The sequence below is a fragment of the Bos taurus genome, chromosome 10 (genome assembly GCF_002263795.3).
Source record: "Bos taurus isolate L1 Dominette 01449 registration number 42190680 breed Hereford chromosome 10, ARS-UCD2.0, whole genome shotgun sequence".
In the NCBI taxonomy this organism is placed as follows: Eukaryota; Metazoa; Chordata; class Mammalia; order Artiodactyla; family Bovidae; genus Bos; species Bos taurus.
In genome coordinates this window covers 24,994,569-25,007,396 of record NC_037337.1, presented here as the reverse complement: position 1 = coordinate 25,007,396, position 12,828 = coordinate 24,994,569, and the positions used below count along the sequence as shown (strand labels likewise).

The 12,828-nt window shown below is 40.9% G+C and overlaps 1 protein-coding gene across 1 annotated transcript in view; it reads left to right on the top strand.

Annotated features, from left to right (window-relative positions):
- The window catches only part of LOC132346281 (T cell receptor alpha chain MC.7.G5), a 31,017-nt gene extending 18,544 nt beyond the window's left edge, over nucleotides 1–12,473 (top strand). Inside the window, exons 3-4 of the mRNA XM_059890697.1 lie at nucleotides 7,022–7,093; nucleotides 11,573–12,473. Coding sequence (XP_059746680.1) covers nucleotides 7,022–7,093; nucleotides 11,573–11,982 — 482 coding nt within the window. The 3' untranslated portion in view covers nucleotides 11,983–12,473. The remainder of the gene's footprint in view (nucleotides 1–7,021; nucleotides 7,094–11,572) is intronic.
- The last annotated feature ends 355 nt before the right edge of the window (nucleotides 12,474–12,828 follow it).

Below are 12,828 nucleotides of genomic sequence, written 5' to 3'. Positions count from 1 at the left end.
TAGGGTGATGGTGGCCTCATAGAATGAGTTTGGAAGTTTACCTTCCTCTGCAATTTTCTGGAAGAGTTTGAGTAGGATAGGTGTTAGCTCTTCTCTAAATTTTTGGTAGAATTCAACTGTGAAGCCGTCTGGACCTGGGCTTTTGCTTGCTGGAAGATTTTTGATTACAGTTTCAGTTTCTGTGCTTGTGATGGGCCCGTTAAGATTTTCTATTTCTTTCTGGTCCAGTTTTGGAAAGTTGTACTTTTCTAAGAATTTGTCCATTTCTTCCACGTTGTCCATTTTATTGGCATATAATTGTTGATAGTAGTCTCTTATGATCCTTTGTATTTCTGTGTTGTCTGTTGTGATCTCTCCATTTTCATTTCTAATTTTATTGATTTGATTTTTCTCCCTTTGTTTCTTGATGAGCCTGGCTAATGGTTTGTCAATTTTATTTATCCTTTCAAAGAACCAGCTTTTGGCTTTGTTGATTTTTGCTATGGTCTCTTTTGTTTCTTTTGCATTTATTTCTGCCCTAATTTTTAAGATTTCTTTCCTTCTACTAACCCTGGGGTTCTTCATTTCTTCCTTTTCTAGTTGCTTTAGGTGTAGGGTTAGGTTATTTATTTGACTTTTTTCTTGTTTCTTTAGGTATGCCTGTATTGCTATGAACTTTAAAACCCACACAGAGTGAGGAAACGCCACAATAAATAGAACTCCACAAACTGCCAGAATACAGAAAGGACACCCCAAACTCCGCAATTTAAACAAGATGAAGAGACAGAGGAATACCCAGCAGATAAAGGAACAGGATAAATGCCCACCAAACCAAACAAAAGAGAAAGAGATAGGGAATCTACCTGATAAAGAATTCCGAATAATGATAGTGAAATTGATCCAAAATCTTGAAATCAAAATGGAATCACAGATAAATAGCTTGGAGACAAAGATTGAGAAGATGCAAGAAAGGTTTAACAAGGACCTAGAAGAAATAAAAGAGAGTCAATATAAAATGAATAATACAATAAATGAAATTAAAAACACTCTGGAGGCAACAAATAGTAGAATAACAGAGGCAGAAGATAGGATTAGTGAATTAGAAGATAGAATGGTTGAAATAAATGAATCAGAGAGGATAAAAGAAAAACGAATTAAAAGAAATGAGGACAATCTCAGAGACCTCCAGGACAATATTAAACGCTACAACATTCGAATCATAGGGATCCCAGAAGAAGAAGACAAAAAGAAAGACCATGAGAAAATACTTGAGGAGGTAATAGTTGAAAACTTCCCTAAAATGGGGAAGGAAATAATCACCCAAGTCCAAGAAACCCAGAGAGTCCCAAACAGGATAAACCCAAGGCGAAACACCCCAAGACACATATTAATCAAATTAACAAAAATCAAACACAAAGAACAAATATTAAAAGCAGCAAGGGAAAAACAACAAATAACACACAAGGGAATTCCCATAAGGATAACAGCTGATCTTTCAATAGAAACTCTTCAAGCCAGGAGGGAATGGCAAGACATACTTAAAGTGATGAAAGAAAATAACCTACAGCCCAGATTATTGTACCCAGCAAGGATCTCATTCAAATATGAAGGAGAAATCAAATGCTTCTCAGACAAGCAAAAGCTGAGGGAATTCAGCACCACCAAACCAGCTCTCCAACAAATACTAAAGGATTTTCTCTGGACAGAAAACACAAAAACAGTGTATAAACTCGAACCCAAAACAATAAAGTAAATGGCAACGGGATCATACTTATCAGTAATTACCTTAAATGTAAATGGGTTGAATGCCCCAACCAAAAGACAAAGACTGGCTGAATGGATACAAAAACAAGACCCCTACATATGTTGTCTACAAGAGACCCACCTCAAAACAGGGTACACATACAGACTGAAAATGAAGGGCTGGAAAAAGATTTTTCATGCAAATAGGGACCAAAGAAAGCAGGGAAGTAGCAATATTTATATCAGATAAAATAGACTTTAAAACAAAGGCTGTGAAAAGAGACAAAGAAGGTCACTACATAATGATCAAAGGATCAATCCAAGAAGAAGATATAACAATTATAAATATATATGCACCCAATAGGGGAGCGCCGCAATATGTAAGACAATGCTAACAAGTATGAAAGGAGAAATAAACGATAACACATAATAGTGGAGACTTTAATACCCCACTCACATCTATGGATAGATCAACTAAACAGAAAATTAACAAGGAAACACAACCGTTAAACGATACAATAGACCAGTTAGATCTAATTGATATCTATAGGACATTTCATCCCAAAACAGTGAATTTCACCTTTTTCTCAAGCGCACATGGAACCTTCTCCAGGATAGATCACATCCTAGGCCATAAATCTAGCCTTGGTAAATTCAAAAAAATAGAAATCATTCCAAGCATCTTTTCTGACCACAATGCAGTAAGATTAGATCTCAATTACAGGAGAAAAACTATTAAAATTCCAACATATGGAGGATGAACAACACCCTGCTGAATAACCAACAAATCACAGAAGAAATAAAAAAAAGAAATCAAAATTTACATAGAAACTAATGAAAACGAAAACACAACAACTCAAAACCTGGGGACACTTTTAAAAGCAGTCCTAAGGGGAAAGTTCCATAGCGATTCCTTTTGGATTCAGGAGCTGGCTTTGACTTGCCTGTACTCTGTAGGCCACAAGACAGATGACTGCTGCTGTGGCAGAAAGGGTTCCCAGTTTCTGAGTGAGGAGTCTTTCCTGTAACATCGCAGCCAGGAGGACTATCTTTGTTAGCTTCGATGTTTCTGGGAGACGAGGGGACTGTTGCCAGACTGTGTTCTTGCCACTCACTCCAAGTTGCTTGTCATTCTCTTAATAACTTGGTAGAGTAGCACCATGGCACCCCACTCCAGTACTCTTGCACTGGAAAATCCCATGGACAGAGGAGCCTGGTAGGCTGCAGTCCATGAGGTCGCTAAGAGTCGGACAAGACTGAGTGACTTCACTTTCACTTTCATGCACTGGAGAAGGAAATGGCAACCCACTCCAGTGTTCTTGCCTGGAGAATCCCAGGGACAGAGGAGCCTGGTAGGAGGCCATCTATGGGGTTGCACAGAGTTGGACACGACTGAAGCTACTTAGCAGCAGCAGCATTTTGTCCTAAAATGATTTTTCATTTTCCTATGATAACAGGTAAGTTTTATTTTTCTTCTCTGGCCTGAAAACACTCCTTCGGGTTGTCATTCTTCCTTATTTGATGCACAGAGCCGTGTTTCGCTTGGTGTAGCGAGGGAAGCCAATTGGGACTCCAGTGAACCGAGACAGAAGCCAGTGAACTCGTCTCAGAGGGCCTCTTGCTTGACTCCTGAACTTAATGCACTTACCAGACACGTATTCAGATTCCTCATCATTTTGGTAGTCACCATCTAACATTAAGCTCCTCAACTGCCTCCATGAAGGGCTTTTGGGTGTTAGTTCTAAAAGGTCTTGTAGGTCTTCATAGAACCGTTCAACTTCAACTTCTTCAGCATTACTGGTTGGGGCATAGACTTGGATTACTATGATATTGAATGGTTTGCCTTGGAAACGAACAGAGATCATTCTGTCGTTTTTGAGATTGCATCCAAGTACTGCATTTCAGAATCTTTTTTTGATCATGATGGCTACTCCATTTCTTCTAAGGGATTCCTGCCCTCAGTAGTAGATATAATGGTTAAATTCACCCATTCCAGTCCATTTTAGTTCTCTGATTCCTAGAATTTCAACATTCACTCTTGCCATCTCATGTTTGACCACTTCCAATTTGTCTTGATTCATGGACCTAACATTCCAGGTTCCTATGCAATATTGCTCTGTACAGCATCAGACCTTGCTTCTATCACCAGTCACATCCACGACTGGATATTGTTTTTGTTTTGACTCCATTCCTTCATTACTTTCTGGAGTTATTTCTCCACACGATCTCCAGTAGCAATATTGGGGCACCTACCGACCTGGAGAGTTCCTCTTCAGTGTCCTATCATTTTGCCTTTTAATACTGTTCGTGGGGTTCTCAAGGGCAAGAATACTGAAGTGGTTTGCCATTCCCTTCTCCAGTGCACCCCCATTCTGTCAAACCTCTCCACCATGACCACCACCCGTCCTGGGTGGCCCCACACTGCATGGCCTTAGTTTTCATTGAGTTAGAGAAGGCTGTGGTCCTAGTGTGATTAGATTGACTAGTTTTCTGTGATTATGGTTTCAGTGTGTTTGCCCCTCTGATGCCCTCTCGCAACAACCTACCATCTTACTTGGGTTTCTCTTACCTTGGGCGTGGGGTATCTCTTCATGGCTGCTCCAGCAAAGTGCATCTGCTGCTCCTTATTTTGGACACAGGGTATTCATCACACTGCCACCCCTCCTGACCTTGAACATGGAGTAGCTCCTCTTGGCCCTCCTGCACCCATGAAGCCACCGCTCCATGGATGTGGGGGTTGCTCCTCTCGGCCGCCGCCCCCTGACCTCGGGGCATTGGGTAGATCCTCCCAGCTGCCACCCTGACCTCAGATCGTGGGTAGATCCTCTATAAAAAGGGAACACATTTGATTCAGTTCTAATGAGTTGGATGAACTTAAAACCTATTGCACAGGGTGAAGTAAGCCAAAACGAGAAGGACAAATATCATGTATAGATGCATCCATATGGAATCTAGAAAGATGGTGATGATGAATTATTTGCAGGGCAGCAAAGAAGATGCAGACATAAAGAACAAACTTTTGGTCACAGTGAGGAAAGGAGAGGCTGGGAAGACCTGAGAGAGTAGTACTAAAATATATACATTACTATATATGTAAAATAGATACCAGTGGGAATTTGCTGTATGATGCAGGGAACTCAAAGCCGGTGCTCTGTAAACACCCTAGAGGGGTGGAATGGGAGGGGAGGTGGAAGTGAGGTTTAAGAGGGAGGGGACATGTGTATGGCCTGTGGCTGATTCATGTGATCGTATGGCAGAAACCATCGCTAGAGTATAAAGTAATTATCCCTCCAATTAAAAATTAAAAAATAAAGTATATATTCAACAAGGATCCCACTGTAGCACACAGGGAAAACTGCTCAGTATTCTGTAATAACCTAAGTGGAAAAAGATTTGAAAAAAAGAATATATTACATGTTTATGTATAACTGAATCACTTTGCTGTACAATTGAAACTAAAATAACACTGCCCAATCAACTACACTCCGACTAGACGGACCTTTGTTGGCAAAGTAATGTCTCTGCTTTTGAATATGCTGTCTAGGTTGGTCATAACTTTCCTTCCAAGGAGTAAGCATCTTTTAATTTCAATGGCTGCAGTCACCATCTGCAGTGATTTTGGAGCCCCCCAAAATAAAGTCTGACCACTGTTTCCACTGTTTCCCCATCTATTTCCCATGAAGTGATGGGACCAGATACCATGATCTTCGTTCTCTGAATGTTGAGTTTAAGCCAACTTTTTCACTCTCCTCTTGCCACTTTCATCAAGAGGCTTTTAGTTCCTCTTCACTTTCTGCCATAAGGGTGGTGTCATCTGCATATCTGAGGTTATTGATATTTCTCCCGGCAATCTTGATTCCAGCTTGTGCTTCTTCCAGCCCAGCGTTTCTCATGATGTACTCTGCATAGAAGTTAAATAAGCATGAATCTTAATATAGCATAAATTGAGAGTACAGCAGAAACTGCTATTTGTCTATAGAATGTTCATTTTCTACTACTTCTAATAGAACTGTGGTCATGTATGGATGTGAGAGTTGGACTGTGAAGAAAGCTGAGCACCGAAGAATTGATGCTTTTGAACTGTGGTGTTGGAGAAGACTCTTGAGAGTCCCTTGGACTCCCAAGGAGATCCAATCAGTCCATTCTAAAGGAGATCAGCCCTGGGTGTTCTTTGGAAGGAATGATGCTAAAAGCTGAAACTCCAATACTTTGGCCACCTCATGCGAAGAGTTGACTCATTGGAAAAGACTCTGATGCTGGGAGGGATTGTGGACAGGAGGAGAAGGGGATGACAGAGGATGAGATGGCTAGATGGCATTGCCGACTCGATGGATGTGAGTTTAAGTGAACTCCGGGAGTTGGTGATGGACAGGGAGGCCTGGTGTGCTGCAATTCATGGGGTCGCAAAGAGTCGGACACAACTGAGTGACTGAACTGAACTGAACTGAACTGAAGACTTATGTAGTCTTTGTTTGTTTGTTTGTTTAGTGATATTCATTTTTGAGATACTGTATTCAGTCTACTTCCCAGTTCTGTTGACTTTGCTTCCTAAAAGTTCTCTAGAAGATGTAACAGTCCCCAAAATCCAACTCACCTCCACAATCCTCATTAAAAATCCATCTCAGTCTCTTGCTCAACACTTGACATACTCCATCACTCTTCTATGTAGTCCCTTTTCCATAATGAGAGCGATTTTGGCCAGAGTGCAGATGTTAGCATGTCAGTCACCTGGATCCCCATTTGCTCTTAGGACAAAGAAGAGGTGCTTCTCCAAGTTCATTCATTACATGTCCCTAATCTCTCCATCTTAGTCTCTCCCTCTCTCTTCAACAATACTGAGTATGTCAAAGGCACTATTTTCCTCTTATATAACCCATTCATATAGATATTTTAGGTGATTTTCTTATTTTTTTTCTTTTTCCTAAAATTCTTTTCCTTGCTTCAAAAGAGTTAAAAAAAATAGTAAATGCCTACTCATTCTTGTATACTTGTCAAAGTGTCAGTAGCTAAGGAAAGCTTGTGGATATTTTAGAATTATAGACCTCTGCATTTTCAGGTTTGTAATTTATTTTTATTTCTTTCATTATTTGTTTAAGGTCTATTTTCAATCCTACTCTGTGATCTCCTTAATGATAGCGTCCATATCTCTATTTTTCATTCTTGAAAACTCAGCATCAGTGTATCTTAGGCATTTGTTGTTGTTGTTTAGTTGCTAAGTCGTGTCCAACTCTTTGTGACCTCATGGACTGTAGGCTGCAAGACTCCTCTCTCCATTGGAATTCCAGGTGAGAATACTGGAGTGGGTTGCCATTTCCTCCTTCAGGGGATCTTCCTGACCCAGGGATCGAATCTGCATCTCCTACATTGGCAGGTGGATTCTTTACCATTGAGCCACCTAGAAAGTATCTTTGGCATTAGCATCATTCAACTTCCTTCTTTTTTTCTATCCATTAATGTGTTCTTTATTTTGAAAGTGAAAGTGAAGTCGTGTCTGACTCTTTGCAACCCGGTGTACTATAGCCTACCAGGCTTCTCCGTCCACGGGATTCTCCAGGCAAGAATACTGGAGTGGGTTACCATTTCCTTCTCCAGGGGATCTTCCTGACCCAGGGATCGAAGCCGGGTCTCCCACATTGGAGGCAGACACTTTAACCTCTGAGCCACCAGGGAAGTTTTTTATTTTGCTGCTGCTGCTAAGTAGCTTCAGTCGTGTCCGACTCCGTGCGACCCCATTATAGCAGCCCACAGCTATGATAATATTTAGTGAAAAAAGTAATCTTTAAAGGTTTATGGATAAATTCTTGGAGTATAGTGCGGATTGGCAAAGGATAGCCACAGGGCAAAGTAGCTCAATATTTGTGTTTACAAATAAAGTTTTATTGGAAGACAGCCATGCTCATTTATTTATGCATTGGCCATGGATGCTTTGTGCTATACCAGCATAGTTGTAGCAGGGACTGTACGACTTCAAAACCTAAACTATTTATACTCTTTGACCCTTTATAGACAAAAAAGTCTGCCAACCTACAACGTGTAGGAATTACATTAGAATTTCTCTATTTGGATTTTTTTGTTTGATGACAACAAATTAAATAATAAAGGCATGTTTCTAATCATCTGTTGGGCCAATTTAGAATACTTCCCGTCTTTCTGAAGATTTTTTGTTATGTCATTTTTTAATCTAATTAAAGGCAAATGGAATAATGACACTTTACAAATAAAAGTTTCATAGGTCTTTGTTTTATTAATATAAATTTATTTATTTTATTTTTAAACTTTACATAATTGTATTTGTTTTGCCAAATATCAAAATGAATCTGCCACAGGTATACACGTGCTCCCCATCCTGAACCCTCCTCCCTCCTCCCTCCCCACACCATCCCTCTGGGTCGTCCCAGTGCACCAGCCCCAAGCATCCAGTATTGTGCATCAAACCTGGACTGGCATCTCTTTTCATACATGATATTTTACATGCTTCAATGCCATTCTCCCAAATCTCCCCACCCTCTCCCTCTCCCACAGAGTCCATAAGACTGTTCTATACATCAGTGTCTCTTTTGCTGTCTCGTACACAGGATTATTGTTACCATCTTTCTAAATTCCATATATATGCGTTAGTATACTGTATTGGTGTTTTTCCTTCTGGCTTACTTCACTCTGTATAATAGGCCCCAGTTTCACCCACCTCATTAGAACTGATTCAAATGTATTCTTTTTAATGGCTGAGTAATACTCCACTGTGTATATGTACCACAGCTTTCTTTTCCATTCATCTGCTGATGGGCATTTAGGTTGCTTCCATGTCCTGGCTATTATAAACAGTGCTGCGATGAACATTGGGGTACACATGTCTCTTTCCCTTCTGGTTTCCTCAGTGTGTATGCCCAGCAGGAGAAATTTATTTATTTTAATTGGAGGCTAATTACTTTACAATATTGTGTTGATTTTGCCATACATCAACATGAATCCACCATGGGTGTACACGTGTTCCCCATCCTGAACCCCCCTCCCACCTGTCTCCCCATCCCATCCCTCTGGGTCATCCCAGTGCACCAGCCCCGAGCATCCTGTATCATGCATTGAACCTGGACTGGCGATTCATTTCACATATGATATACATGTTTCAATGCCATTCTCCCAAATCATCCCACCCTCACCCTATCCCACAGAGTCCAAAAGACTGTTCTATACATCTGTGTCTCTTTTGCTGTCTCACATACAGGGTTGTTGTTATCATCTTTCTAAATTCCATATATATGCATTAGTATACTGTATTGGTGTTTTTCTTTCTAGCTTACTTCACTCTGTATAATAGGCTCCAGTTTCATCCACCTCATTAAAACTGATTCAAATGTATTCTTTTTAATGGCTGAGTAATACTTCATTGTGTATATGTACCACAGCTTTCTTATCCATTTGCCTGCTGATGGACATCTAGGTTGCTTCCATATCCTGGCTATTTCATATGTCTTTAAATGGATAAAAGTTTTAAGAATATTTTTTAAACATTTAAAAAGTTTGAATGTATCAGCATGCAATTCAATAGAAAAAAGAGTAGCAATAAATGCACAATATTTTTTTTTCAGTGCTGATTTTTTGATGCTTTGTTCAACAATAAAGTTATATAATGCTGACTTAAATGGATATTTTTGAATAGAAGTAAAAATACTGGAAATCACTAATCACAGTAATTCAGACAATAGTGTGGAGATGGCAATGGCACCCCACTCCAGTACTCTTGCCTGGGCAATCCCATGGATGGAGGAGCCTGGTAGGCCGCCATCCATGGGGTCCCTGAGATTTGGACATGCCTGAGCATCTTCACTTTCACTTTTCACTTTCATGCATTGGAGAAGGAAATGGCAAATCAGTGTTCTTGCCTGGAGAATCCCAGGGATGGGGGAGCCTGGTAGGCTGCCGTCTATGGGGTCACACAAAGTCGGACACGACTGAAGCGACTTAGCAGCAGCAGCAGCAGACAGTAGTGCATTAAACTCCAAATCATCTTAATCAGGTGAATTACTGAATGACACAATCTATAGCTTTCTTGTAATGAGATTTTACCACCTCTTTAGTTTCAGCAAAATATCACTCCTCACATTAATGTTTTAATATGAATTTTATTAATTTTGTATTTTGTATGCACGGGCTTCCCTGATAGCTCATTTGGTAAAGAATCTGCCTGCAATGCAGGACACCATGATTCGATTTCTAGATTGGGAAGATCCGCTGGAAAAAGGATAGTTTACCACTCCATATTCTAGAGCTTTGCTTGTGGCTCAAGTGATAAAGAATCTGTCTGCATTGCAGGAGATCTGGGTTTGATCCCTGGGTTGGGAAGCTCCCCGGAGAAGGGAAAGGCTACCCACTCCAGTATCCTGGCCTGGAGAGCCCATATAGTTCATGGGGTCGCAAAGAGTCAGACACGACTAAGCGACTTTCACTTTGGTGATTAAGAACTGTGAACCGAAGACGTTTATACTTAACCTGAGTTTTGTATGTATAAAGGTGCTATAATATTTTTTAAATAGTCAGTATGAGAGTGGTCTCTTATATGAAGAACTGTGCCTTAGTTTTGAGAAATACCTAATGTCCCTGTGTTCAGACCATAGACTTGCCGCTGGAAGCAGCTCATCATACCGCGGGCCTGAGAACTATTTCTTGTAGAGACCATACTTCATAAACAGATCATTGTACATCCGGACATGTCCACTCATTCACTTATTCATTCATTTTTCAAATATTTTTAAACCATTTGCTCTGAACTAGTGTTCTGTGTATTTTGAGAAGTTGGCCACTGAGATTAATAAGATTAAGTTCCTGATCTCCGGTGCATCAAACCCAGACTGAAAAACAACACACAAATGATTCCAATATGGTATAGAAATGACAGTGATAGATGTGCATACAAGGTACGGTGGGAAGAGAGGTGGGTCCTAACTCAGCCTGAAGGACTGGATCAGCACTTTCATAAGGAGTAAATTGGTTCTTAAAGAAGGAATACAAAATTGCCTATGCAAAGATTCTGGGCAGAAAGGAAGAACATTCTAAGCAGAGACAGCTCATCCCCTGGTTCTAGGGGACCAGTGAGGGAAATGACAAGAAGAGATCTCAGTTCAGTCTTTTTTCACACTCACACTATAACTTAAGTTGCCTAAATGAGCTTATTGCTCAATGTGATCAGACAATAGATGCTGGGCCTGGAACGCCTTAAGGGAACTGTATTTCTCTGCATCTTAAAGACAGAGGAATTACCAACTGTGTCAGCCTCGGACACCATTTCGAAGTCTGCAGAAATTATTTGGTGCTTCCTTCATTGAGCCCTACGCTCATCCTAGATACCTATTTCCCTTCTATGCCTACAATTTGAGCTCCTTTTCAGGGTAAAAACCAAAAGATGTACAGCAGACTGCAGGAACAGAGGGAGAACAACAGAGAGCGCTGCTCCCTTCCCTTGGTGGTTTGATACAAATTCATCTTTCATTTCTGAGAACCTTTCTCTCTTGCTCAGCCTACCGCATGATCTTGTAGGGGAGTTTGTCTTGCATAACACATGAACCAAGATTTTCTTGAAGATTTCAACAAAAGATCAAGAAACTAGAGGAATAGTTTTTTCAACTTTCGTGTATCCCCAAACAGCCTCCCACTGCTTCTGAGCCAGATATGCTGTCTGCTTTGTGCTTAGGACTTGTGATCTTGTTGATAAGGCATGAGTAACATTTATTTAAAATTTCTAAGATGTTCTATTCCTTGGTTTTAGGATGTCATGTAACCTCTATCAAGCGGGAGATGGTCCCTCTTCCTTAGCCAACTTAACAAAGTCTTATGTGTGTGTTGTTTTTTCTTTAAGGAGGCACCAGTGGAGACTCGGTGACCCAGACAGAAGGCGTTGTTACCCTCCCCGAGAAGACAGCTCTGACTCTGAAGTGTACTTACCAGTCCAGCTATTCAGGTTTTCTTCTCTGGTATGTCCAGTACCAAAACAAAGAGCTTGAGCTGCTCCTGAAAAGCTCATTAAACCAGAAGGTGACCAGCAGAGGTTTTGAAGCCACTCATATCTCGAGTGACAGCTCCTTCCACCTGCAGAAATCCTCCGTGCAAACATCAGACTCAGCTGTGTACTACTGCGCTCTGAGTGACACAGTGAGAGAGGCCACAGTGGGAGCTGAACACAAACCCAAGGGCACAGATGGGGTCAGGCTGTGGGCAGCTCTCCAGAGTTCTGTGCTAGAGGCATCGTCAAAGTACTTTGAGCTCTGAAGTTCAGAGCTAAGAACCTTGGAATTCTTGGATTACCCTACAGAGAGGAATCTGGGGCGGGACAGTGTAAAGAGGAACCTAAGCGCTTTTCTCCACAAATGCCTGTTTTCAGCCCATTCACATTCCCCCTAAAGACACAGAATCCCTTGTGTCATTAACTCTTCAGTGACAATTCAGTTGATATATGCTGAAATATTTCACAACCTGTTAATGAAAACTCCCAGGAACATTGTTAATGGATGGCTGTGTGATCTGGAAGGTAGTCTCTGGCTTTAATAATTCAGACTAGGATTGTATGTCTTGCTGAGATATACCTGAAGACACTCCATCTTCAGTGACTAGGAGCTTTATTCTCTCTTCCCTTGACTTTTCCATCCCTATGGCTGCTACAGCAATGCTGCTACCTAGGTAAGTTCCAGGAGGAGAGTTTTCTGACAAGATAACCCTTCTGTCAATGACCCTGTGGGTCAGAGCAGTCCAGTTGGTAAATATTGCAGGCATGATGTGTATTGTTTGTATTAAAACAGGGCACAGGATATTCTCTTTGCCAATAATAACATCACCTCAGGGGAAATTCATTCATCAGTGAGTCATATTTCTGATATATGGAAAAAGTGTTTATGTACTCTTACAATAAGCTATCTTTGGAGTGGAGTGAGCTTTTCACCTGCTGCAAGAAACTAGGAGAAAGTATCACCCACTCCCAAGGCAGGAACATCTCCCCACTCCTATGCTCATGAGCAGGGAATGTGGAGCCACTTGGGCTCTGCATCTCTGCAATAATCATGCCCATTGCACAGAGCATCCCCTCTGCATCTCTGAAGATTGAACTCCTGTCTGTGCCTT